A 24,756-nucleotide genomic window follows, 5' to 3' on the forward strand; every position below is an offset into this window, starting at 1 on the left:
AGACTGTGAGGAGAGATGTGCAGGGTGCCCGTTGGTCACTACGGAGGTGTTGAACGTTCCGTGCTAGTGAGTACTGTGTGCATGCTGCCAGAGAGATCGGGTGCAGCACCCTACCGGAGAAGCAGCGCGCCAGTGGTTTTCCGCTGCGAAAACGCATACACAACACAGGTTAAAAATAATAAATAAATCGCAATATTCTTACCTTCCGGCATCTCGCGCGTTACCGATGCTCGCGATGATCCCGGCAGCTGGCGTTCCCAGTAATGCCTTGCGTGCAATGACCTCTGATGACGTCGTGGTCTTGCGAGACCGCGAAGTCATCGGGTCATTTCGCAATGCATCCATGGGAACGCTAGCTGCTGGGAGCATCGATAATGCTGAGAAGGATGCCGGAAGGTAAGAATATTGTGGTTTTTTTTTTTTTTGTAAATTATTTTTAACATTATATCTTGTTACTATTGATGCTGCATAGGCAGCATCAATAGTAAAAAGAGAGAGAGAGAGCGAGAGAGAATTTCCCTGATGGGAAATTCTTCCGCACATGCTCAGTTTCAAAAGACGGCATCCGTCGCTGTATTCCTGCTTTTCACAGTCAGCGACGGATCCTGCGTCCATAGGCTTCCATTATAGCCAATGACGGGCAGCGCAGGACCCGTCTATGAGCGATTTTCCGACGTGCAGAAAAAACGTTCCTCTGAACATTTTCTCCGCCCGACGGACAGCAGTTTTCCGACGGATCCAGTGCACGACGGATGAAACGGATGGCCATCCGTCACTAATACAAGTCTGTGAGAAAAAACAGGATCCAGCAGAAAAATTTGCTGGATCCTGTTTTTTCAAAAATCGACAGATTGTGACGGGAGCTCAAAGACGGAAGTGTGAAAGAGGCCTTAGGCTACTTTCACACTAGCGTCATTTGCAATATGTCGCAATGCGTCGTTTAGGAGAAATAACGCATCCTGCAAAGTTGTCTGCAGGATACGTTTTTCCCCATAGACTTACATTACCGACGCATTGTGACGTATGGCCACACGTCACATCTGTCGTGCGACAGTTGTGTCGTGTTTTGGCGGACCGTCGGCACAAAAAAGTTACATGTAATTTTTTGCGCGTCTTGTCCACCATTTTCGACCGCGCATGCGCGGCCGAAACTCCGCCCCCTCCTCCCTGGACCTTACAATGGGGCAGCGGAAGCGTCGTAAGACTACTTCGGCTGCCCACGTCGGGCATTATTTTCACAATGCACGTCGGGCCGACGCATAGCGACGGCCCCGTGCCGACGCTAGTGTGAAAGCAGCCTTTTAGAGAGCGAGGTGCCGTGTGCTTCATGACCGTGAGTACAGCGCATGTGCCGCAAAGAGAGAACTGAGTACTGGATAGACTTGTGTGACCCACCTTACCAGCACAGACTTTCCCACCCACAGGAGACCCTGACTTTGCCCGTGTATATTTGCAGAGCCACGTTGGGCTTGTACAGGACTGTGGCCCACACCTTTGCAGGCACTGTAGAATATTGACTAGGGGTAGCGGAAGGTACCGGAGACCGACCGCTGCTGCCAGAAGACGAGGTATTGTTGTTTTCACAGAATATCACTGGAAAAGACACCGCGCCTGCCATTGTCGGCGCCATTGACTTCATAGTCTTAGGAACCACTGACTTTCATCTGAGCTGCCGTTATCCAAGCCGTTGTTCTTCAACTCTGCATATCCTTTTGCCATTTGAACTGTTTAACCCTTTTCCTCCCTGCGGAGTATTCCCGTTATTAAACTTGTTAACCCTTGCTCTGCCTCCTGTCCATCACTGCATTCCGCAACCCGCTTACAGCAGTGCCGGGTATTGAGGCGAGTTTCTCTCATTGCACTGGCAAGAGTGACCCTGGCCTTCTACACAGAATACGCTTAATTCAGATTTTGGGTGATGACAACATTACTGCAGACCACAAATTGCTGCAAAATCTGTATGACGACCCCCCTGATCCCACAGTTGCCACGTGTCACACACAAGAGCTGCAGTGGTGAGAGACTATCACGGACATGCGATCACTAGCACAGCCACACACAGACTTCAGCTATACTAGTACTGCAGCCTTTCCTAAAGCCAGACGGAGCACAAATTCTTCCCTAAACTACAACTCCCATGACGCCGCGCGGCACCCGCCTCCCTCGTCTCAGCTAGGTATTTATTGCGCGATGCGCCCTCTAGCGCTGAGCCACTCGCACTCCACAGCATTCCCTCAGTGCCTCGGAAGCACTTCTCATTTCCTTTCATGGCGGCCGCGCAGGCGCATTTGGCCTCCACCGCGGCGTTCCGCGTAGACCCAGCGATAAAAGGAACGGAGGAGGGAGGCCAAAGGATGTCTAAGGGCCCTGTCCCAAGTTCCCCGTCCGCCTCGGCTAGCTCCCCGGCAGCGGCGGCAGGCGGGGCGCTCCAGGCGCAGCCCGAGAAGCCTCAGCACTACACGTACGTAAAAAAAAAAAACAGCTCGAGACGGCTGACGTCAGCGGGGAGGCGTGAGTCACGCGTAGTGCCCCGCGCCTAGGCCGGCGGGAACCGGTCAAAGCTGGCTAGTGGAGGGGGCGGGGCCGGGGCCGCTGGGGCGATGCCTGCTCTGTGCCGCCCGCCTCACCAGTGTGCCGCCCGCCTCACCAGTGTGCCGCCCGCCTCACCAGTGTGCCGCCCGCCTCACCAGTGTGCCGCCCGCCTCACCAGTGTGCCGCCCGCCTCACCAGTGTGCCGCCGCAGGGCTGCGCACAGTAACACCTGTGTAGGCACCAGGAGCTGCTCTGCTGGTTTTACCACTGCTTATTTATTAAAGAGAGAATGCATGGAAAATGGTGGAGGCTCCTGCCACCTGAGAGCCTGCGGGACGGACCAATTTTTGGGCCATTAGAAATGAATAAACTTGATTACTGTTTTGTGTATGCAGGCCCTCTGCAGTCCAATGTGTCGCTATGGTACGGCCTATACGATATTTGCCAGGCTAAAGTGTATAAAGGAGTTGTGTCTTTTAGTTTTTAATCCCCCTGGATGCACCGCTCCTCCATGCAAATGAGCCCAGTGTTGTCCGTCACAGGGGTCCCAAAATCAGCCCCCTCTCTAATCACACTGGTCCTAAGGGGCCGGTAACCTGCATCACCAGATACCCGCTTTAACCCTGCAGACGATTTTTGTCTTTACGGTTGCATTTTTGCCTCCCTTTCCCCCCAAAAAAACATAAATTCTCTTTCTCCATCATCACAGCCATGCGACGGCTTGGTATTTTTTATTATTTTATTTTGTGGGGCGAGTTGTAGTTTTGAGTGACATCATTAATCTTACCATATAATGTACTGAAAAGTGGGGGAAAATCCTAAGTGGAATAAAATGCTGGTAAAAACATTGGCATTTATTTATTTTTTTTAGATTGTCTTTAATACGTTGATTGTGTGGTCAAAATGACCTGATGATATGGGTGTAGCGACAAGAAACTTGAATAGATTTTTTGAAATTTTTTTTTTTACATGTTAAAAAAAAAAAAAAAAAAAAAGCCAATTTTCCAAAGTACTGTAACAACATTTTTATTTTTCCATGTACTGACCTGTGTGGGGTCTTGTTTTGTGTGGTGTTATAGTGCTATGGATTTGGAACACACATGACATTTTGGTCACTGTGGCTTTTTTTTTTTCAGGGCAGTATAGTGACCAAACGGCCCCATTTTTTTAATGAGGGGGATAAAGAGGGTAATTACAATTTTTATATTTTAGCAATTTTTTTTGTTGCATTAAAGTGATCACTAGTTCAGGTCCCCTATCGAAAATACCGTATAGAGTGGTATATGTAAGTTTAGTTACCTCTGGGCAACATTACTCTGTTATTGTCAACAGTTAAGCAAGTTGATGATGAAATGATCTTTGAAAGGCCTAAAGTTAAAGATGACACATTTCCTTTGTATTTTAGGGAAAAAAAATATATCTATGTTTTCATCTTTTACTTAAAAAAAAAAGAAAAAAAAATTACAAAAAGGAAAATTGGCTAATGCAAAAGTTTTGGCACCCTTGGAGATTTGTGTGCTCAGATAACTTTGACCAAGTTTTCTGACCTTAAGTAGCCTGTTAGTACACAAGCCATAACCCTATCATTGTTAGGAAAGGCCAGGTGATGCAAATTTCCCAGCTTTATAACCTTGTTCGGAAAAAAAAAAAAAAGTAAAAAACCAGCTGTTTAGCACTATGAAAACGGTGGAGGCCCACAAAGCAGGAGAAGGCTATAAGAAGATAGCAAAGCGTTTTAAAGTTACCCTTTCCTCAATTAGGAATGCAAATTAAGAAATGGCAGTTAACAGGAACAGTGGAGGTCAAGATAAGATCTGGAAGACCAAGCAAAATTGCAGTGAGAGCTGCTCATAGGATTGCTAGAGAGCCAAATTACGCAAAAGAGCAGAAAAAAGACATCATATAGCAATGAGCACACGTAAGTGTAAGGGGCAATGGTTACACACGGCGAGACACGTCACTACCCCACATGGGTAAGAAAGAAAAAGCTCTTTTTTTAATCTGCACTATTATCGGCACTTTAGGAATCTTGCATGCATGATGACACAGAGTTTTGGCCGCATGTACACAGTGCATTTTTTGTTTTCTGCTCACATAGACAAGTAGCAGTCTCTGGACCTAATTGGGCTCCGTTTCAAAAGTAATCAATGCTATTTCTTGGTGCGTATTTTCTGAGGGACATGTCAACCCCGTAGTGCACCTATCCTCTGTTTCCTTCCCTTCTATGTACTCATCCTGTGTATTGGATTTAGGGTCATTGGTACCCGATATTTTATCTTGATGCGAGCTAATAAAATTTATATTTGATTATTTACAAAATGTTGTCTCACTATATTGAATCTTTGAGTAATTGAGCTCCATTTTTGTAGGTTTATATGTTATATAGGAGCTACTCTTTCTGCTTTTTGCAGGTCATTATCGTTGGTTATGTGTATCTGCAAAGTCAGTTTATGCTAAGTAAGTAAAGTATGCAAAAGTTTATTGAGAAGCATAGGCAAACATCAAAAACCCTTTAAAACCAAGCAATATTAGTAACATCCCCCTAGGCTATAATGTGCCAGTTATTCACACCACAATATATAACAAGCAATAATAGAGAGCAAGTATTATAAACAGGTTCCATTTGTTACCATAATATCAATTAAAGCCAGTAATAGTACAATTCATGTAATTATTAATGATCATATATACAGCTCTGACAAAAAGTAAGAGACCACTGCAAAATGTTCAGTTTGTCTGATTTTTCTCTTTATAGGTATATTTTTGAGTAAAATGTAAATTGTTCTTTTATTCTATAAACTACTGACAACATGTCTCCGAAGTTCCAAGCAATAGGTTTTGTATTTATTTTCTGAAAAGGAGAAATGGTCAAAATAACAACAAAAAAAACCCCAGTGCTTTCAGACCTCAAATAATGCAAAGAAAACAAGTTCATAATAATACAATAATACTAATATTTTGACTCAGGAAGAGTTCAGAAATCAATCTTTTGTGGAATAACCATGATTTTTAATCACAGCTTTCATGCGTCTTGGCATGCTTTCCACCAGTCTTTCACACTGCGTCTGGCACAAAAATGTAAACAGTTCTTCTTTCTTTGATGGCTTGTGACTATCCATCATCCTCTTGATTACATTCCAGAGGTATTCAATAGGGTTCAGGTCTGGAGATTGGGCTGCCCATGACAGGGTTTTGGTGTGGTGGTCTCTTTTTTATGCCAGAGCTGTAGAAGTACATGCCTGGTGCAATACCAAATAAATAAATAGCGACTCGTGTCTCTCTGCACCTTATGAGCTGCACATGTGGGTTATCAGATATCGGCAGATGAATAATTGGCACATTATTGCCTAGGGGTTTTTTACATTGTTACTTCTTGATTTTTACTGATTTTAGATGTTTGTCTATGCTGCTCTATAAACTTTTGCATATTTTACTTTATATTTAGCAGTGTGCATCATTATGTGGTGTCTTTTTTTTTTTTTTTGCCTCAAAAAAAAATCAGAGTCAGAAGTATACAAGCCTTATGCATTTTGGAAACAAGTCCTGTGGACCTATGAGGTTAAATTAAAACTATTTGGCCACAAAAATCAAAGGTGTGTGTGGAGAAAATGGGCACAGAGTTTCAGGAAAACATCGCACCAACCATTAAGCATGGAGGTGGATCAATCATTCGATGGGGTTGTGTTGCAGCCAATAGCACGGGGAACATTTCACGGGTAGAGGAAAAAATGGAGTCAATGAAATTTCAAGAAATTATTGATGCAAACATAACATCATCTGTTTAAAAAAGGATATGTTGTACAAAAGCCCATCAAAATCCACAATTGACTACCTCAAAAGGTGCAAGCTGAAGGTTTTACAATGGCCCTCACAGTCCTCTGATCTGAACATCATTGAAAATCTGTGACTAGACCTCAAACTAGCAGTGCATGCAAGACGACCAAGGAATCTCACAGGACTGGAAGAATATTCCAAGTAAAATTGATAAAAAATCCCTCAAACAAGAAATTAAAGACTCTTGACTGGCTACAAAAAGCGTTTACAAGCTGTGCTACTTGATACTAGCCATAGATGGTGTCCAAACTTTTGCATCTGCCCATTTTCTGTTTTGAAATGTAAAAGATGAAAATATATTATGTATATATATTTTTCTCCTAAAATACAAATGAAATGTCATCTTTTACTTTAGCCCTTTAACCCCTTCCCGACCTTTGACGCCACGTAGGCGTCATGAAAACCCGTGCCAATCCGACCTATGACGCCTATGTGGCGTCATGGAAAGATCGCATCCCTGCAGATCGGGTGAAAGGGTTAACTCCTATTTTACCCGATCTGCAGGGAGAGGGGGAGTTGTACTTCAGCCCAGGGGGGGTGGCTTCACCCCCCCGTGGCTACGATCGCTCTGATTGGCTGTTGAAAGTGAAACAGCCAATCAGAGCGATTTGTAATATTTCACCTATGAAAATGGTGAAATATTACAATCCAGCCATGGCCGATGCTGCAATAGCATCTGCCATGGCTGGAGACCCCGATCTGCCCCCCCCCCACCCCACCGATCGCCCCCCCAGTCGTCCTTTCTGCCCCGATCTCCTGTCCGCTCCCCTCCTCCCTCCTGTCCGCTCCCCCGGTCCTCTTGTCCGCTCCCCCGGTCCTCCGATTTCCCCCCCCCCCCCCCCCGTGTTCCGATCCCACCCCCCCATACTTACCTAGCTTCCATGTCCCTCCCGGTGTCCGGCCGTCTTCTCCATGGGCGCCGCCATCTTGGAAAATTCATTACAGATTCATTACAAGTACATTTTGATCGCTGTGGTAGGTTCTATCACAGCGATCAAAATAAAAAAATAATAAATAACCCCCCCCCCCCTTTATCACCCCCATAGGTAGGGACAATAATAAAATAAAGAAAATATTTTTTTTTCTTTTTCCACTAGGGTTAGGGTTAGAACTAGGGTTAGAACTAGGGGTAGGGTTAGGGGTAGGGTTAGGGTTACGGGTAGGGTTAGGGGTAGGGTTATGGCATGTGCACACAGAGCGGATCGGCCGCGGATCCGCAGCGGATCCGCAGCGGATTGGCCGCGGATCCGCAGCGGATTGGTCGCGGATCCGCAGCGGATTGGCCGCGGATCCGCAGCGGATTGGCCGCGGATCCGCAGCGGATTGGCCGCGGATCCGCAGCGGATTGGCCGCTGCGAATTCGAAGCAGTTTTCCATCAGGTTTACAGTACCATGTACACCTAAGGAAAACCAAATCCGCTGTGCCCATGGTGCGGAAAATTCCGTGCAGAAACGCTGCGTTGTATTTTCCGCAGCATGTCAATTCTTTGTGCAGATTCCGCAGCGTTTTACACCTGTTCCTCAATAGGAATCCGCAGGTGAAATCCGCACAAAAAAACACTGGAAATCTGCTGTAAATCCGCAGGTAAAACGCAGTGCCTTTTACCTGCAGATTTTTCAAAAATCGTGCGGAAAAATCTCTCACGAATCCGCAACGTGGGCACATAGCCTTAGGGTTAGGGTTGGAATTAGAGTTAGGGTTGGAATTAGGGCTAGGGTTTGATATAGGGTTAAGATTAGGCTTGTGGTTAGGGTTACGGATAGGGTTAGGGGTGTGTTGGGGTTACAGTTGTGGTTAGGGTTGGGATTAGGGTTACGGTTGGGATTAGGGTTAGGATTAGGGTTAGGGTTGGAATTAGGGTTACGGGTGTGTTGCGGTTAGGGTTGTGGTTAGGGGTGTGTTGGGGTTAGGGTTGTGATTAGGGTTATGGCTACAGTTGGGATTAGGATTAGGGGTGTGTTGGGGTTAGTGTTGAAGTTAGAATTGAGGGGATTCCACTGTTTGGGCACATCAGGGGTCTCCAAACGCAACATGGCGCCACCATTGATTCCAGCCAATCTTGCGTTCAAAAAGTCAAATGGTGCTCCCGCCCTTCCAAGCCCCGACGTGCGCCCAAACGGTGGTTTACCCCCACATTTGGGGTACCAGCGTACTCAGGACAAACTGGGCAACAACTGTTGGGGTCCAATTTCTCCTGTTACCCTTGCAAAAATAAAAAATTACTTGCTAAAACATAATTTTTGAGGAAAGAACAATTATTTTTTATTTTCACGGCTCTGCGTTATAAACTTCTGTGAAGCACTTGGGGGTTGAAAGTGCTCACCACACATCTAGATAAGTTCCTTCGGGGGTCTAGTTTCCAAAATGGGGTCACTTGTGGGGTGTTTCTACTGTTTAGGCACATCAGGGGCTCTGCAAATGCAATGTGACGCCCGCAGACCATTCCATCAAAGTCTGCATTTCAAATGTCACTACTTCCCTTCCGAGCCCTGACGTGTGCCCAAACAGTGGTTTACCCCCACATATGGGGTATCAGCGTACTCACAACAAACTGGGCAACAAATATTGGGGTCCAAATTCTCCTGTTACCCTTGTGAAAATAAAAAATTGCTTGCTAAAACATCTTTTTTGAGGAAAGAAAAATGATTTTTTATTTTCACGGCTCTGCGTTGTAAACTTCTGTGAAGCATTTGGGGGTTGAACGTGCTCACCACACATCTAGATAAGTTCCATGGGGGGTCTAGTTTCCAAAATGGAGTCACTTGTGGGGAGTTCCTACTGTTTAGGCACATCAGGGGCTCTGCAAACGCAACCTGACGCCCGCAGAGCATTCCATCAAAGTCTGCATTTCAAAACGTCACTACTTCCCTTCCGAACCCCGACGTGTGCCAAAACAGTGGTTTACCCCCACATATGGGGTATCATCGTACTCAGGACAAACTGGACAACAACATTTGGGGTCCAATTTCTCCTATTACCCTTGGGAAAATAAAAAATTCTGGGCTAAAAATCATTTTTGAGGAAAGAAAAATTATTTTTTTATTTTCACGGCTCTGCGTTATAAACTTCTGTGAAGCACCTGGGGGTTATAAGTGCTCACTATGCATCTAGATAAGTTCCTTGGGGAGTCTAGTTTCCAAAATGGGGTCACTTGTAGGGGAGCTCCAATGTTTAGGCACACAGGGGCTCTCCAAACGCGACATGGTGTCCGCTAACGATTGGAGCTAATTTTCCATTCAAAAAGTCAAATGGCACACCTCCCCTTCCGAGCCTTGCCGTGCACCCAAACAGTGGTTTACCCCCACATATGAGGTATCGGCATACTCAGGAGAAATTGCCCAACAAATTTTAGGATCCATTTTATCCTGTTGCCCATGTGAAAATGAAAGAATTGAGGCTAAAAGAAATTTTGTGTGAAAAAAAAGTACTTTTTCATTTTTGCGGATCAATTTGTGAAGCACCTGGGGGTTTAAAGTGCTCACTATGCCTCTAGATGAGTTCCTTGGGGGTCTAGTTTCCAAAATGGGGTCACTTGTGGAGGAGCTCCAATGTTTAGGCACACGGGGGCTCTCCAAACGCGACATGGTGTCCGCTAAAGATTGGAGCCAAATTTTCATTGAAAAAGTCAAATGGCGCTCCTTCCCTTCCGAGCCCTGCCGTGCGCCCAAACAGTGGTTTACCCCCACATATGAGGTATCAGCGTACTCAGGACAAATTGGACAACAACGTCCGTGGTCCAGTTTCTCCTTTTACCCTTGGGAAAATAAAAAAATTGTTGCTAAAAGATCATTTTTGTGACTAAAAAGTTAAATGTTCATTTTTTACTTCCATGTTGCTTCTGCTGCTGTGAAACACCTGAAGGGTTAATAAACTTCTTGAATGTGGTTTTGAGCACCTTGAGGGGTGCAGTTTTTAGAATGGTGTCACTTTTGGGTATTTTCAGCCATATAGAACCCTCAAAATGACTTAAAATGTGAGGTGGTCCCTAAAAAAAATGGTTTTGTAAATTTTGTTGTAAAAATGAGAAATCACTGGTCAAATTTTAACCCTTATAACTTCCTAGCAAAAAAAAAAATTGTTTCCAAAATTGTGCTGATGTAAAGTAGACATGTGGGAAACGTTATTTATTAACTATTTTGTGTCACATAACTCTCTGGTTTAACAGAATAAAAATTCAAAATGTGAAAATTGCGAAATTTTCAAAATTTTCGCCAAATTTCCGTTTTTTTCACAAATAAACTCAGAAATTATCGACCTAAATTTACCACTAACATGAAGCCCAATATGTCACGAAAAAACAATCTCAGAATCGCTAGGATCCGTTGAAGCGTTCCTGAGTTATTACCTCATAAAGGGACACTGGTCAGAATTGCAAAAAACGGCAAGGTCATTAAGGCCAAAATAGGCTGGGTCATGAAGGGGTTAAGAGGTCATTTAATCTTCAACTTTCTTAACTGTTCACAATAACAATAATATTGACCATGGGTGCCCAAACTTTTACATGCCACTGTACTGTGATACCACAATATTGCAGTATATAATGAAAATCTAAGTCTCCTTTGAGGCTGAGCTACCAAGATGGCAGCAACTGGGGCCCTCAGCTGCCATGGTATGCCATCGGTTCCCCACGACGATGTTGAGGGGGGCTGATGGGAGAGAGTGCTCACAAACATTTGCAACCAAACCATCTAAAGGGGGTTATACAGGATTTAACACGTTAATCAGACACTAATGGAGAAGTTAACTGTGTTAGGAGGTTAAAAAAAAACACATTACGTTTCCGCCTAAAACTTTGCCCAATTTGCGATTATTTCCTTGTAAATTCGCGCTCCTTTAATTTATCAATATCAAAACTCAAACATGAGCAGAACAGAGGGCGTAGAGCAGGACATGATTGTTAAGAATCGAAACACAAAGTACCGTATATAAACTTTCTTTCCGTAAGACTGGAAATCCCCTTTATGATCATTGTCTCATGACTCTGGTATTATGTTGGTGCATTGCTGATTTTTGGCTTGGAGAAAAGAGGCTTGTAGACTGACCTCTTTGCACCCTTTATGTCTTATTTCGGGCTGCCAATCCTTTTGTTTTCAGTGAGATAAGTTGGTATCAGTAGTCTGCCAGCATCTCTCCTAGGGAACGCAGGAGCGCTCAGCAGAGTGAGCCGACCGTTATCTATTGTGTATGGGGTCCCTTAGACCAGTGATTTTCAACCTTTTTTGAGCCGCGGCACACTTTTTATACTTAAAAAATCCCGAGGCACACCACCAACCAAAATGGCACAAAATGGTGCGTCCAGGTTTGAGATGAAAGTCTGCAGTCATTCTATGTGACTGCAGGCTTCTGAATTCTCACAGCGCAAGCACTGCACACTTTCAGGATTCTCCCTTGCCGGTGGCCAGAGTGGACGGTCATGACAGCACAAGTATGTGATTTGGATACTTCTGGTCACATTCTAACTAGACGTGTCCGGGCCTCAGTCAATTCATTTTCATTGAATGAGGCCACACATGTCTAGTCAGCACGTGACCGCATGTATGTAAATCACCAACATCAGAGAATTATGATAGCAGTGTGCACTGTGAGAATTCAGAAGTCTGCAGTCACATAGTATGACTGCAGACTCATCACAACCTTGGACATCCCCTTTAATGTTCCTAACAAATAAAAATGAGAATTAGTATCACAAAAAAAACACATTTACATCCATGTACCTGATAGATGACGTTGTTTGTGGAGTCGCCTCTTTCTTTTCATCTTCACCTTGTCCAGATGCCATGATGACTCTTCTCATCCACCGGCAGAGCTCGTTTCTGCAGACTTCCATCTTCTCCTGTCTTCTGCAGCACATCCCGACACAACACCCTTAAAGATAGCAGTGTTATTATAATGCTCCGGAATAACAATATCTGCCCTAGGCTGAGCCTCTGAGTAAATAATTGCCCCTCACTTTATTCCCAGCACATAATATGACCCTCACTGTCCCTCTTATGGTACATGCCATCCACACTACCCTCTCTCTCTTTCCCATACTTCACACTGCCTTCTCATACGGTGTCCCTCATAGAGAGCCCAGTCTCTCTACTGTGCCCCTTCATTACACTCCTCCTACTTGGCATACTGTCTCCTCCTGGCTGTTACCCTCACACTACTCAGTATCTATTATGTGTCCACTCACACTTTCATCCCCCCATACTGTCTGCACACATTTCTAATAGCCTCCTCCTGTACATCCCCCCCCCCTGCTAACATACCCCTTTGCTCTCTCCATATTTCCTCCTCACACATTCCCCCCTCACACATTCCCCCGACTCCCCATACTGTCCTCACACATCCCATCACCGTTGCTTCCAGTACTGTCAGCACACATTTTTCCCCTCGCTACTGTGTCCACCCCCATCTCCCCACTCACCCCCACAGAATATATCCACTGCCCTTCCGATAGAATAAATCCATCCCCTTCCATAGAATAAATGCACCCTGCCCCACACATGCTAAATAAATTCCAGCCCCCCCCCCCCACGTACACACTGAATAAATCCCCCACACACCCTGAATAAATCCCCCCACACACTGAATAAATCCCCCCCCACACTGAATAAATCCCCCCACACACTGAATAAATCCCCCCCCCACACTGAATAAATCCCCCCCACACACACTGAATAAATCCCCCCCCCACACTGAATAAATCTCCCCCCCCCCACACTGAATAAATCCCCCCACACTTAATAAATCCCCCCACATACTCCCCATAAACCCACCCCACGCTGAATCTTCGGTGTCTTCAGCTCCACAGCAAAGGAGCACTTACCACCAAGTCTCTTCTTTCTCCTGCGCGCCGGATAGTGACGTCAGCAGCGTGATCACATGACTTGATCACGCTGCTGGCGTCGCTCTGACCCGGCAGTCAGAGCCTCAATTGTACTCGCAGCTGGTAGATGTCTGCGAGTACAATTGATCTCCGGGAGCCGGCGCGCTGCAGCTTCTCTGTGCCGGCTGTCAGCTTGACAGTCGGCACAGAGAACAGCTGACTCCCGTTCCCCGCGGCACACCCGACCATGTGTCGCGGCACACTAGTGTGCCGCGGCACACTGGTTGAAAAACACTGCCTTAGACGAAGGCTAACTGGTGATATTTGGCATTGCATCTAATTCTTTGGAGTTGCATTGTGACCTAGTGTGACTGCAATGAAGAGTTACAATTGTTTTCGTAAGTGTTGTTTGCAAGTCACACATGATATACTGGCCATAGACCAGGGGTCTCAAACTCAGTTGGGTATATGGACTTCACATAGAAAAAATGTGAATTTAAAGGCCCACATTCTTTGCAAGGCCAGATTACATTTTTAGTGATACCATGTTATTTTTTTCTATGCACTTTTGATCATTGTATTTATTTATTTATTTTTTTATGGCTTTGATCGTATGGGTCATGGAACAGTTTTATAGCTTGGGTCACTTAGGCTAAGTGCACACGTTGCAGAATTGCCGCGGAAATTTCCGCGGCAATTCTGCAACTCCTGCTGCGGGTATATTGCATGCGGAATTGGCATGCATATTCCCGCTAAAAACTAGCGTTTTACAAGCATAATTAGCTTGCAGAATGCTAGCGTTTTCCGATCTGTAGCATCGCTTGGAAAACTAATTGACAGGTTGGTCACACTTGTCAAACATAGTGCTTGACAAGTGTGACCAACTTTTTACTATTGATGCAGCCTATGCAGCATCAATAGTAAAAGATAGAATGTTAAAAATAATTAAAAAAATGGTTATTTTCACCTTCCGCAGACAGCCAATCTCCTCAGCGGCTTCCGTTCCTATAGATGCTTTGTGTGCAGGACCTTCGATGACGTCACATGACCGCGACGTCATCGCAGGTCCTTCACACAAAGCATCTATAGGAACGGAAGCGGCCCCGTGCACCGCTGAGAGGCGGGAAGACTCCGGGGCCATCAGAGGGTGAGTATATCACGATTTTTTATTGTAATTCTTTTTTTTTTTTTTTTTTTACAATTATATTGTGCCCAGTCCGTGGAGGAGAGTCTCCTCTCTTCCACCCTGGGTACCAACCGCACATGATCTGCTTACTTCCCCCATGGTGGGCATAGCCCCATGCGGGAAGTAAGCAGATCAATGCATTCCTAGGTGTGCGGAATCCACGCGATTCCGCAAATTTAATGAACATGCTGCGTTTTTTTCTGGAACGCGATTCCGCTCAGGAAAACAGCGCAGCATGTGCACAAAAAATGCGGATTGCATTCTATTAAATAGGATGCTTAATGTGAGCAGTTTTTTTTCGCGGTTTTATAGCGTTTTTATAGCGAAAAAACGCACAAAATCTGCTACGTGTGCACACAGCCTAAGAGTGCGGCATAACAAACATGCACTTTTTTTTGTTTACTTTAGTTTATATATAAAAACAGCATTTTTATTGTAAATAATATTTACATACTTTATATTTTTAAAAAATCCTTCTCAACTGACCTTCGCTCTCTTGGCAAATGTCGTTCTCTTCTCTTCCTCCAGCCTACCGACGTCAGCTGCCAGCCTCCGATTGGCCACCGGCTCATATTGGTATTGCGGCACAAAGAGCTGGTGTCTGCACCATGATAGATTTCCAAGGATGCACATTCAATGAAAACAAAAAATCACTGACATCAACAGCCCACAGGACTGGGCCGTGGTCAACACTGGAGCTCTGTTGCCTGTGGGCTGCACGCGCCCCCCAGCTCACGTGTTTGAGACCCCTGCCATAGACTATGCAAGTCACATGCAACTTGTTAGCTGCTTTGTTTTCGATACTTCCTGGTATTTGGCTTTGAAATAACTTTGATATGTTTGATAATGGGCTCCGACTCCATGACTCCGACTCCACAGCCTGTTTTTTACCAGTGGAATTTCCACATCTAATGCACTTTTATGGGGAAAAGCCACACAAAACTATACCCACAAAATAAATTGACATGTTGCGGATTTAAAAAAAAAAACAAAAAAAAAAAAAACACACACACTGCGGGTGAGTTTTATGCAGCTTTAAATTTTTTTAAAAAAAGCACAGGGTGCATGATGTTTCTATAAATCTCATCCACTTTGCTGGAACGTTAAGATGCTGTGTCTTTTGCACAGTGAAAATACAAAGTGAAAAATTAATTGTGGGAATTTGCAAAAATTCTTCATACTAGTAGACCACTGCATCTACCTTGCAGGTCACTACTTAATAAAACAAGGAGTAAAATCCAGCGCTATGAAGTGAAAGTGCCAAATAGTGATGACCAAGTATACTCGTTACTCGGGTTTTCCCGTGCATGCTCGAGTGGTCTCCGAGTATTTGGATGTGCTCGGAGATTTAGGCTATGTGCACACGTTGCAGATTTCCTGCAGAACTGCAGCGGATTTTTCTGCGCAGAAAAGGTGCAGTTCCGCACTGTGATTTACAGTACAATGTAAATCAATGGTAAAATAAAAAAAGCTGTGCAGATGGTGCAGAAAAATCAGTGCGGAAGTGCATGTCACTTCTTTTGTGCAGTTCTGCAGCGTTTCTGCACCCCTCCATGATAAAAATCCACAGTGGTAAAATCTGCACAAAAACTGCACAAAATCCGCAACAAAAACGCACAAAAACTGCAGAAAATCTGCACCTGTGGATTCTGCCAGGAGATGTAGATTTAGTGCAGAAAATTCTGCACCACATTTCCTACGTGTGCACATAGCCTTAGTTTTTGTTCACACAGCTGCATGATTTACGGCTGCTAGACAGGCTGAATACATGTGGCAACTCCCTAACAAACAGGCAATCCCCACATGTGTTCAAGCTGTCTAGCAGTCGCAAATCATGCAGCTGCAGCGAGGAAAACCAAGGGTATGTGTCCACGTTGCGGATTCTGCTGTGGATTTTTCCACAGCGGATTTGGAAAATCCGCAGTGCAAAACCACTGCGGTTTTCACTGCGGATTTTCTCGCGGTTTCTTCTGCGGATTCCTCTGCGGGTTTTCAACTGCACTTTCCTATTAGTGCTGGTTGAAAACCGCTGCGGAATCCGCACAAAGAATTGACATGCTGCGGAAAATAATCCGCTGCTTTTCCACGCGGATTTTTCCACAGCATGTGCACAGCGGTTTTTTTTTCCCATAGGTTTACATGGTACTGTAAACTTTGGGAAAACTGCTGCGGATCCGCAGCGTCAAATCCGCTGCGGATCCGCAGCGTGTGCACATACCCTTAGTCTTCCAGCATGCCAAAATACTCAGAGACCACCCGAGTAACAAGTATACTCGCTCATCACTAGTGCCAAATCTATTGTTCCCCACACTAATTACCATTTTAATGCTATCATTAATGGCCAATTATTAGTAATACCAGAGTTACTGTAGTGAAAAGGTTAACATCACTGTTATTTAATGCTGGAGTCACTACATTTTTACTGATTTTTTTGCTCAACAACCCAAGTAAGAGCCCCGACATGTCGCGTCATCTGATACATCAGACACGTACAATATTACAACATGATATTTAGGGTAGCTCTATCCATTTCCTTTTTTACCTGTTTGGTGATTTCTTCTAACTATCTGCTCTATACTGCACCATAAAGTTGACGGCTAATTAAAGGGGCTTTCCTGTAAGGGTATGTTTACACAGACTGACCGGCAGCATATGACCGCTGATCCGTAAACTTTTTTGCCGATTTGGAGGTCATTTCACATACCAAAGTAAAGTCTGCACACTGAGTATACTATACTAGTATATCCCTCAGGGCTGTCCCACACGTCCAGATAATTCCGGTACCGGAATAAATCGGTACCGGAGTTATCCGTGTCCGTGTGCCTGGGAACTCACGGAGGCCATACCTGCGGCACACGTGTGCCGCCCGTATGGCGAGTGGGTACCACACGGAGCGTGTGGTACCCACTCTGCATGGTGCTGAAGCTGCGATTCATATCATCCCTGCAGCAACGTTTGCTGCAGGGAAAATATGAAGAATAGTGTTTAAAATAAAGATCCATGTGTCCGCCGCCCCCCCACCCCCTGTGCGCCCCCCCCGCTGGTCAGAAAATACTCACCCGGATCCCCCGTCGGCAGTCGCTCCTTCCTGGTCTGGCCGCGGCTTACTGTATGCGGTCACGTGGGGCCGCTCATTTACACTCATGAATAGGCGGCTCCGCCCCTATTGGAGGTGGAGCCACATATTCATGAGTGTAATCGGCCGCATACAGTAGGAGGCGCGGCCAGACCAGGAAGGAGCGACAGCCGACGGGGGACCCGGATAAGTATTTTCTGACCAGCGGGGGGGGGCGCACAGGGGGTGGGGGGGCGGCGGACACATGGATCTTTAGTTTAAACACTATCATTCATATTTTCTCTGTAGCAAACGGTGCTACAGGGAACATATGAATACCGGCTTCAGCACCATGTGGGGGGGACAGCGCTTACTGTAGCGCTGTCTCCGGCACGCCACACGGACCCCAGACGGAGAATGTCCGTGTGAGGTGCGTGTTTTACACGGACCCATTGACTCTATTGGGTCCGTGTAATCCGTGCGCTCCCACGAACACTGACATGTCTCCGTGTTTGGCACACGGAGACACGGTCCGCACACGGTCCGCACAAAATCAATGACATCTGAACAGATGCATTGATTTTTATGGGTCTACGTGTGTCAGTGTCTCCGGTACGGGAGGAAACTGTCACCTCACGTACCGGAGCCACTGACGTGTGAAACCGGCCTCAGTGTGTATGGGCTGCCATAGTTCTACCCAGTTTAGACAAGAATGATGCACCATCGAGAACGATGATCTTTTTGTGTTGCAGAGTGTCTTGCTCGTCGTTTGATCATCTGGGAATTCGACAGCCCGGTTTACACAGCAAGATAATCGTGATACAGGCGTCATACACAACTGTCTTGCAGTATAAATGCTCCTTAAGTAACATTTGTGTTTCAAGAATTTTTATTGAGTACCGTATTTACATTTTTATATGGGGAAGGAAAAGGGGAGAGGGAAGAAAAGGAAAGAAGGGGAAGGAAATATTTATTAACTGCTTCATGACCCAGCCTATTTTGACTTTAATGACCTGGCCATTTTTTGCAATTTTGACCAGTGTCCCTTTATGTGGTAATAACTCTGGAACGCTTCAACGGATCCTAGCGATTCTGAGATTGTTTTTTCGGGACATATTGGGCTTCATGTAGTAGTAAATTTAGGTAAATAATTATTGCATTTATTTGTGAAACAATCGGAAATTTGGCGAAAATGGCAATTTTGGAATTTTTATTTTGTTAAACCAGAGAGTTATGTGACACAAAATAGTTAATAAATAACATTACCCACATGTCTACTTTACATCAGCACAATTTTGGAAACAAAATTTTTTTTTTGCTAGGAAGTTATAAGGGTTAAAATTTAGCCAGCAATTTCTCATTTTTACAACAAAATTTACAAAACCATTTTTTCTTAGGGACCACCTCACATTTGAAGTTAGTTTGAGGGGTCTATCTGGCTGAAAATACCAAAAGTGACACCATTCTAAAAACTGCACCCCTCAAGGTGCTCAAAATCACATTCAAGAAGTTTATTAACCCTTCAGGTGCTTCACAGCAGCAGAAGCAACATGAAAGGGAAAAATGAACATTAACTTTTTAGTCACAAAAATGATCTTTTAGCAACAATTTTTTTTATTTCCCCAAGGGTAAAAGGAGAAACTGGACCCCAAAAGTTATTGTACAATTTGCCCTGAGTATGCCGATACCCCATATGTGGGGGGGGAACCACTATTTGGGCGCACGGCAAGGCTCGGATGGAAAGGAGCGCCTTTGACTTTTTGAATGAAAAATTAGCTCCAATCGTTAGCGGACACCATGTCGTGTTTGGAGAGCCCCTGTGTGTCTATACATTGGAGCTCCCCCACAAGTGACCCCATTTTGGAAACTAGACCCCCCCCCAAGGAACTTATCTAGATGTGTGGTGAGCACTTTGAACCCCCAGGTGCTTCACAAATTGATCCGTAAAAATGAAAAAGTACTTTTTTTTTCACAAAAAATTTCTTTTAGCCTCAATTTTTTCATTTTCCCATGGGCAACAGGATAAAATGGATCCTAAAATTTGTTGGGCAATTTCTTCTGAGTACAACGATACCTCACATGGGGGGGGTAAACCACTGTTTGGGCACACGGCAAGGCTCGGAAGGGAAGGAGCGCCATTTGACTTTTTGAATGAAAAATTAGCTCCAATCGTTAGCGGACACCATGTCGCGTTTGGAGAGCCCCTGTGTGCCTAAACATTGGAGCTCCCCCACAACTGACCCCATTTTGGAAACTAGACCCCCAAGGAACTTATCTAGATGTGTGGTGAGCACTTTGAACCCCCAAGTGCTTCACAGAAGTTTATAACGCAGAGCCACAGCCGTAACCCTAGTTCTAACCCTAACCCTAGTGGAAAAATAAAAGTATGTTTTTTCTTTATTTTATTATTGTCCCTACCTATGGGGGTGATAAAGGGGGGGTTTATTTATAATTTTTTTAAATTTTGATCACTGTGATAGCACCTATCACAGCGATCAAAATGTACCTGGAACGAATCTGCCGGCCGGCAGATTCGGCAGGCGCACTGCGCATGTGCCCGCCATTTTGGAAGATGGCGCCCATGGAGCGGACTGACACCGGAGGTCGGCAAGTAAGGGGGGGGGGGGATCGGACAGCGGGGGGGGGGAGATCGGACTGCGGGGGGAGAGGACAGAGGGGAGCAGAGGACAGCAGATGTCAGGACCGAGGACAGATAGGAGGAGATCGGTGGCGGGGGGCAGATTGCGATCTCCAGCCATGGCTGATGCTATTGCAGCATTGGCCATGGCTGGATTGTAATATTTCACCAATTTTCATTGGTGAAATATTATTACTATCGCTCTGTTTGAAAGTGAAACGTCAGTTTCAACAGCCAATCAGAGCGATCGTAGCCCCTTGGGCTCAAGTACCACTCCCCCTGTCCCTGCAGGTCGGGTGAAATTACAGTTAACCTTTTCACCCGGCCTGCAGGTCGGATTGGCACAGGTTTTCATGATGCATACGCTGTTTCAAAGGTCGGAAAGGGGTTAAGGAGTGAAAATCAAGGGAAATAAATGGAGAACTCAGATTATATAGTGATATTTGGTACAACTTGAAACAGAGTACAAATATGAAGAAAAGTTACAAATAAAAGCATTATTGCAATGTTTCAGGATAACAAAGCCATAATAACACAATGATCTAAAATAAATATCTTAAGGAAATGCTTGGTTCCGGAAATCCCATTTTTTAAATATTTTTTCAAACATGTTCACAATGACAAATTTTACCCATGTGGTAGGGGATGAAATGTAATCAATCACTGAGACCCCAATGATCATGTACATGGGTCTCCCTAATGAATAGAGAGGATGATGCACAGCTCTGGTCAGAAAGTAGGAAACACTTTGTATACATGACTTTTTTGTTGTGTGTTTTTTTTTGTTTTTTTTTTGTGATTTTTTTTTGTTTTTTTTTATTTTTTTTTTTAGATTGCAGAATGCCATAGAATTGCATTTTTATATTTTCTCATGGATCTGGTTTTTAATCCTGCTATAGGACAAATATATGCATGTGACTTGTGTTTTAACATTCCATCATGTAGTTTTTTGAAGACTCTTAGGATGACATGATCAATGAATCATATGATGCTTGAATCACAAGTATTGAAATAAAAAAAAAAAATGCAGGTACTTAAGCTAAGCAATAAAACCCATAGGAAAAATGACAAAAACAATAATATAGAAAAATGCTTCATTTTTTTTTTTTTTGCTTTTGAGTTTTTTTTGCATCCAAAGTACGAAGGTACAGCTGCTCCTCACAAAATTAGAATATCTTCAAAAAGTTAATTTATTTCAGTTCTTCAATACAAAAAATGATACTCGTATATTATATAGAGTCATAACAAACAGTGATCTATTTCAAGTGTTTATAAAAGCCCAAAAGTCATTATGTCAGTAAGTTAGAATAATTAACAAACTACACCTGCAAAGGTACCCTCGCTTAAAGGGAGAACTCTTCAGGGCCTCCAGGACTAGATTGAGATCCCAGGGATCCACGGGAACCCAGTACGGAGGAGCTGCATGCGCTACTCCCTGAAGGAAGGTCTTGACCTGCGGTCGGGAGGATAACGTCTTATGAAAAAGAATGGAAAGCGCTGATACTTGACCCTTTAGAGAACTAAGGGCAAGACCTGCGTCCAGTCCCGCCTGCAGAAACACCAAAATAGAAGGGAGAGAAAAGGACATAGGTGGGATGTGATTGGACTCACACCAGTTGAAATAGGCCCTCCAAGTTCAATAGTAGATCCTGGAGGACGGTGTGAATCACCCGATCTGAAAAACCGGATGCTTTCAGAACCGCGGTTTCAATAGCCATGCCATCAAAATGAGCGACCGAGAATTCGGGTGGCAGATCTGACCTTAAGACAGCAGATCAGATCTGTCTGGAAGCCACCAGGGAGCGCCCGCAAGAAGGTTGACGATCTCCGCAATCCAAGACCTGGGCGAATCCGGTGCGATCAGAATGACTGGCACCCCCTTCACCTTGAGGAAGGGGAGGGAACAGATACGGAAGCACGAACTGCGACCAAGGAATGGCCAGAGCATCGGTGCCCACCGCGAGAGGATTGCGCGACCTGGAGATGAACCGAGGAACCTTCCTGTTCAGTCTGGATGCCACATCCGGAGTAACCCCATCAAAGGCAAATCTGATGGAAGACCTCCTGATGCAGGGACCATTCCCCTGCCATGAGGCTCTCGCAGCTGAGAAAATCGGCGGCCCAGTTGTCCACACCCGGGATATGCACCGCGCATATCGCCGGAACTGTCACCTCTGCCCAAAGGAGGATCTTGGATACCTTGGCCAATGCCAAGGAACTCTGAGTCCCTCCCTGGTATTTGACATTTGCCACTGCCGTGGCATTGTCCGTCTGAATTCGGATTGGCAGACCCTTGAGAAGCATTTCCCAGTGAAGGAGGGACAGAAAGATGGCCCATATCTCAAGGACGTTGATCGGCAGAGCAGACTCCTGTGCCAACCAACGACCCTGGACAGTCAGGTGGCGAAAAACTGCCCCCCAGTTGAGAAGGCTGGCGTTTGTCGTCACCACCTGCCAGTGAACGGGAAGGAAGGACTGGCCCTGGAAGATGAGGGGTGATGTCAGCCACCAATTGAGGGACCGTTTGACCCGGGACGGGAGCTGAATCGGACGATCTAGAGAAAAGACAAACTTGTCCCACTGCCCAAGGATGGCTTGCTGAAGTGGTTTCAAGTGGAATTGCGCGAAGGGGATCACCTCCGATGTTGACACCATCCTCCCTAGGACCTTCATGGCTGATCGGAAGGATGGAAGCCGAGGGCTCTGAAACAAGTGAAATTCCCGCTAGAGAATTGTTCTTTTCTCTTCGGGGAGGAAAACCCATCACTGACGGGTGTCGAACAGCATGCCTAGGAACACGAGTTGCTGAGTTGGAACAAGGCAGGACTTCTTCCTGTTGACAAGCCACCCGAAGCAGTACAGGGTATCGAGAACGATGGTCAGACTTTCGTGACCCTGGGAAAAAGACGGAGCCTTGATGAGGATGTTGTCAAGGTACGGGAAGAGCATTAGACCTCTGATCCTCAAAATGGCCATCAACGCTGCCATGATCTTTGTGAAAACCCTGGGAGCGGTTGCGAGACCGTACGGCAGGGCGACAAACTGGAAATGCTCCTGATGTATCGCAAAACGCAGGACTTTGTGATGTCCCAGGAATATAGGGACATGAAGATAGGCATCCTGAATGTCTATGGAGCACAGAAATTCCTGCACCTCCATGGACGCGATTACTGAACGAAGGGATTCCATCCTGAAATGTCGCAGGCAAACTCTTTTGTTCAGTAACTTGGGGTCCAGAATGGGATGAACCGCGCTGTTTTTTTTTCGGCACCACAAACAGGTTTGAATAGAAACCTGTGAATCGTTGTCTTTCCGGAACGGGAACGATTACCCCCGAACTGAGGAGAGAGGCGATGGATGCAAAGAAACCCGGGACCAGAGCAGGGCCTCTTGGAGGGCAGGATTCAAAGAATCGATTCCGGGACCGAGAAACAAATTCTATTTTGTATCCTGAGTAGTGATGAGCGAGTGTACTCGTTGCTCGGGTTTTCCTGAGCATGCTCGGGTGGTCTCCGAGTATTTATGACTGCTCGGAGATAAAGTTTTCATTGCCTCAGCAGCATGATTTACAGCTAATAGCCAGCTTGATTACATGTGGGGATTACCTAGAAACCAGGCAACCCCCACATGTACTTAGCCTGGCTAGTAGCGGTAAATCATTCAGCTGCCGTGATGAAAACTAAATCTCCGAACACTAACAAATACTCGGAGGTCACCCGAGTGTGCTCGGGAAAACCCAAGCAACGAGTACACTCGCTCATCACTAATCCTGAAGACACAACCTCCCTGACCCATGCGTCTCTGAAGGAAAGGAGACGGCCGCCCAGCTTGAGAGATGCGCTGGGGTCTCAGTGCGAGTCATGCCGAGGTAGATCTTCCAGGTCTAGACCTGGTGGATCTACCTTGGGTGTAGCGGGAGCGCCAAGAAGGTGTGAGCCTAAAGGAGACCTTCCTATCCTGGCGAGCCTGCGGCCTCTGCTGTTGGGAGAAGGACTCTATCGCTGTGATACGTTCAAAGGACCGAAACTGCCGCTCCCGAAGAGAACGGTGAGATTTGGACTGGGGGAGAAGGGAGCTTGTACACCTGGTGACGTAATCCTTGAAAAGACAGGCTAGTGAGGGACTTCTTTGAAGACAAGTCCACCTTCCAGGCCTTAAGCCAAAAAGTTTGCCGGATAGCAACAACATTACTGGACGCCTGAGCTGCACAAGACGCGACATCCAGGGAGGCAGAAACCAAATACTTCCCTGCGTGAGAAATCTGGTTGGCGAGATCCGCAAGCTGTTCTGGTTGAGCTCCGGCCAGAATTCCTTGACGGAGTTGTTTGGTTCATTTGGCTACGGACTTTGAAACCCAAGTGGCATTGAAGGCAGGACAAAGAGTAGACGCAGCCGCTTCAGAAGCTGACCTTGCAAAGGATTCTATAATTCTGTCATTAGAATCCTTCAAAGATACTCAATCAGTAAGAGGGAGGACCGTGTTGGTAGACAGTCTAGAAACTGGCGGGTGCACGGAGGGAGAAGCTGTCCAGTTAGCGGTAAGTTCAAGAGAAAAGGTATATAACACGCCAAGGCGCTTCCCTCTTTGAAAGAGTCTGGTCGTCTTCTTTCTTCTTTTCTTCTTATCCTCTTCACCAGCACCTGGGGGGAAAAGTACCTCCCCGTCCAGGAAAAAAATCAGATGTCCGAAGATCTT

The 24,756-nt window shown here is 45.5% G+C and overlaps 1 protein-coding gene across 3 annotated transcripts in view; it reads left to right on the plus strand.

The window, feature by feature from the left end:
• Positions 1–2,213: 2,213 nt before the first annotated feature.
• The window catches only part of UNK (unk zinc finger), a 113,652-nt gene continuing 91,109 nt past the window's right edge, over positions 2,214–24,756 (plus strand). For 2 of the 3 annotated variants that reach the window (XM_077251767.1, XM_077251768.1), the window contains exon 1: positions 2,234–2,461. In XM_077251767.1, the coding sequence (XP_077107882.1) occupies positions 2,268–2,461 (194 nt within the window). In that variant the 5' untranslated portion in view covers positions 2,234–2,267. Of the gene's footprint in view, positions 2,462–24,756 lie in introns of all 3 variants that reach the window. The other variant, XM_077251766.1, reaches the window with a different exon arrangement.

Source organism: Ranitomeya variabilis, chromosome 4 (assembly GCF_051348905.1).
Source record: "Ranitomeya variabilis isolate aRanVar5 chromosome 4, aRanVar5.hap1, whole genome shotgun sequence".
NCBI lineage: Eukaryota > Metazoa > Chordata > Amphibia > Anura > Dendrobatidae > Ranitomeya > Ranitomeya variabilis.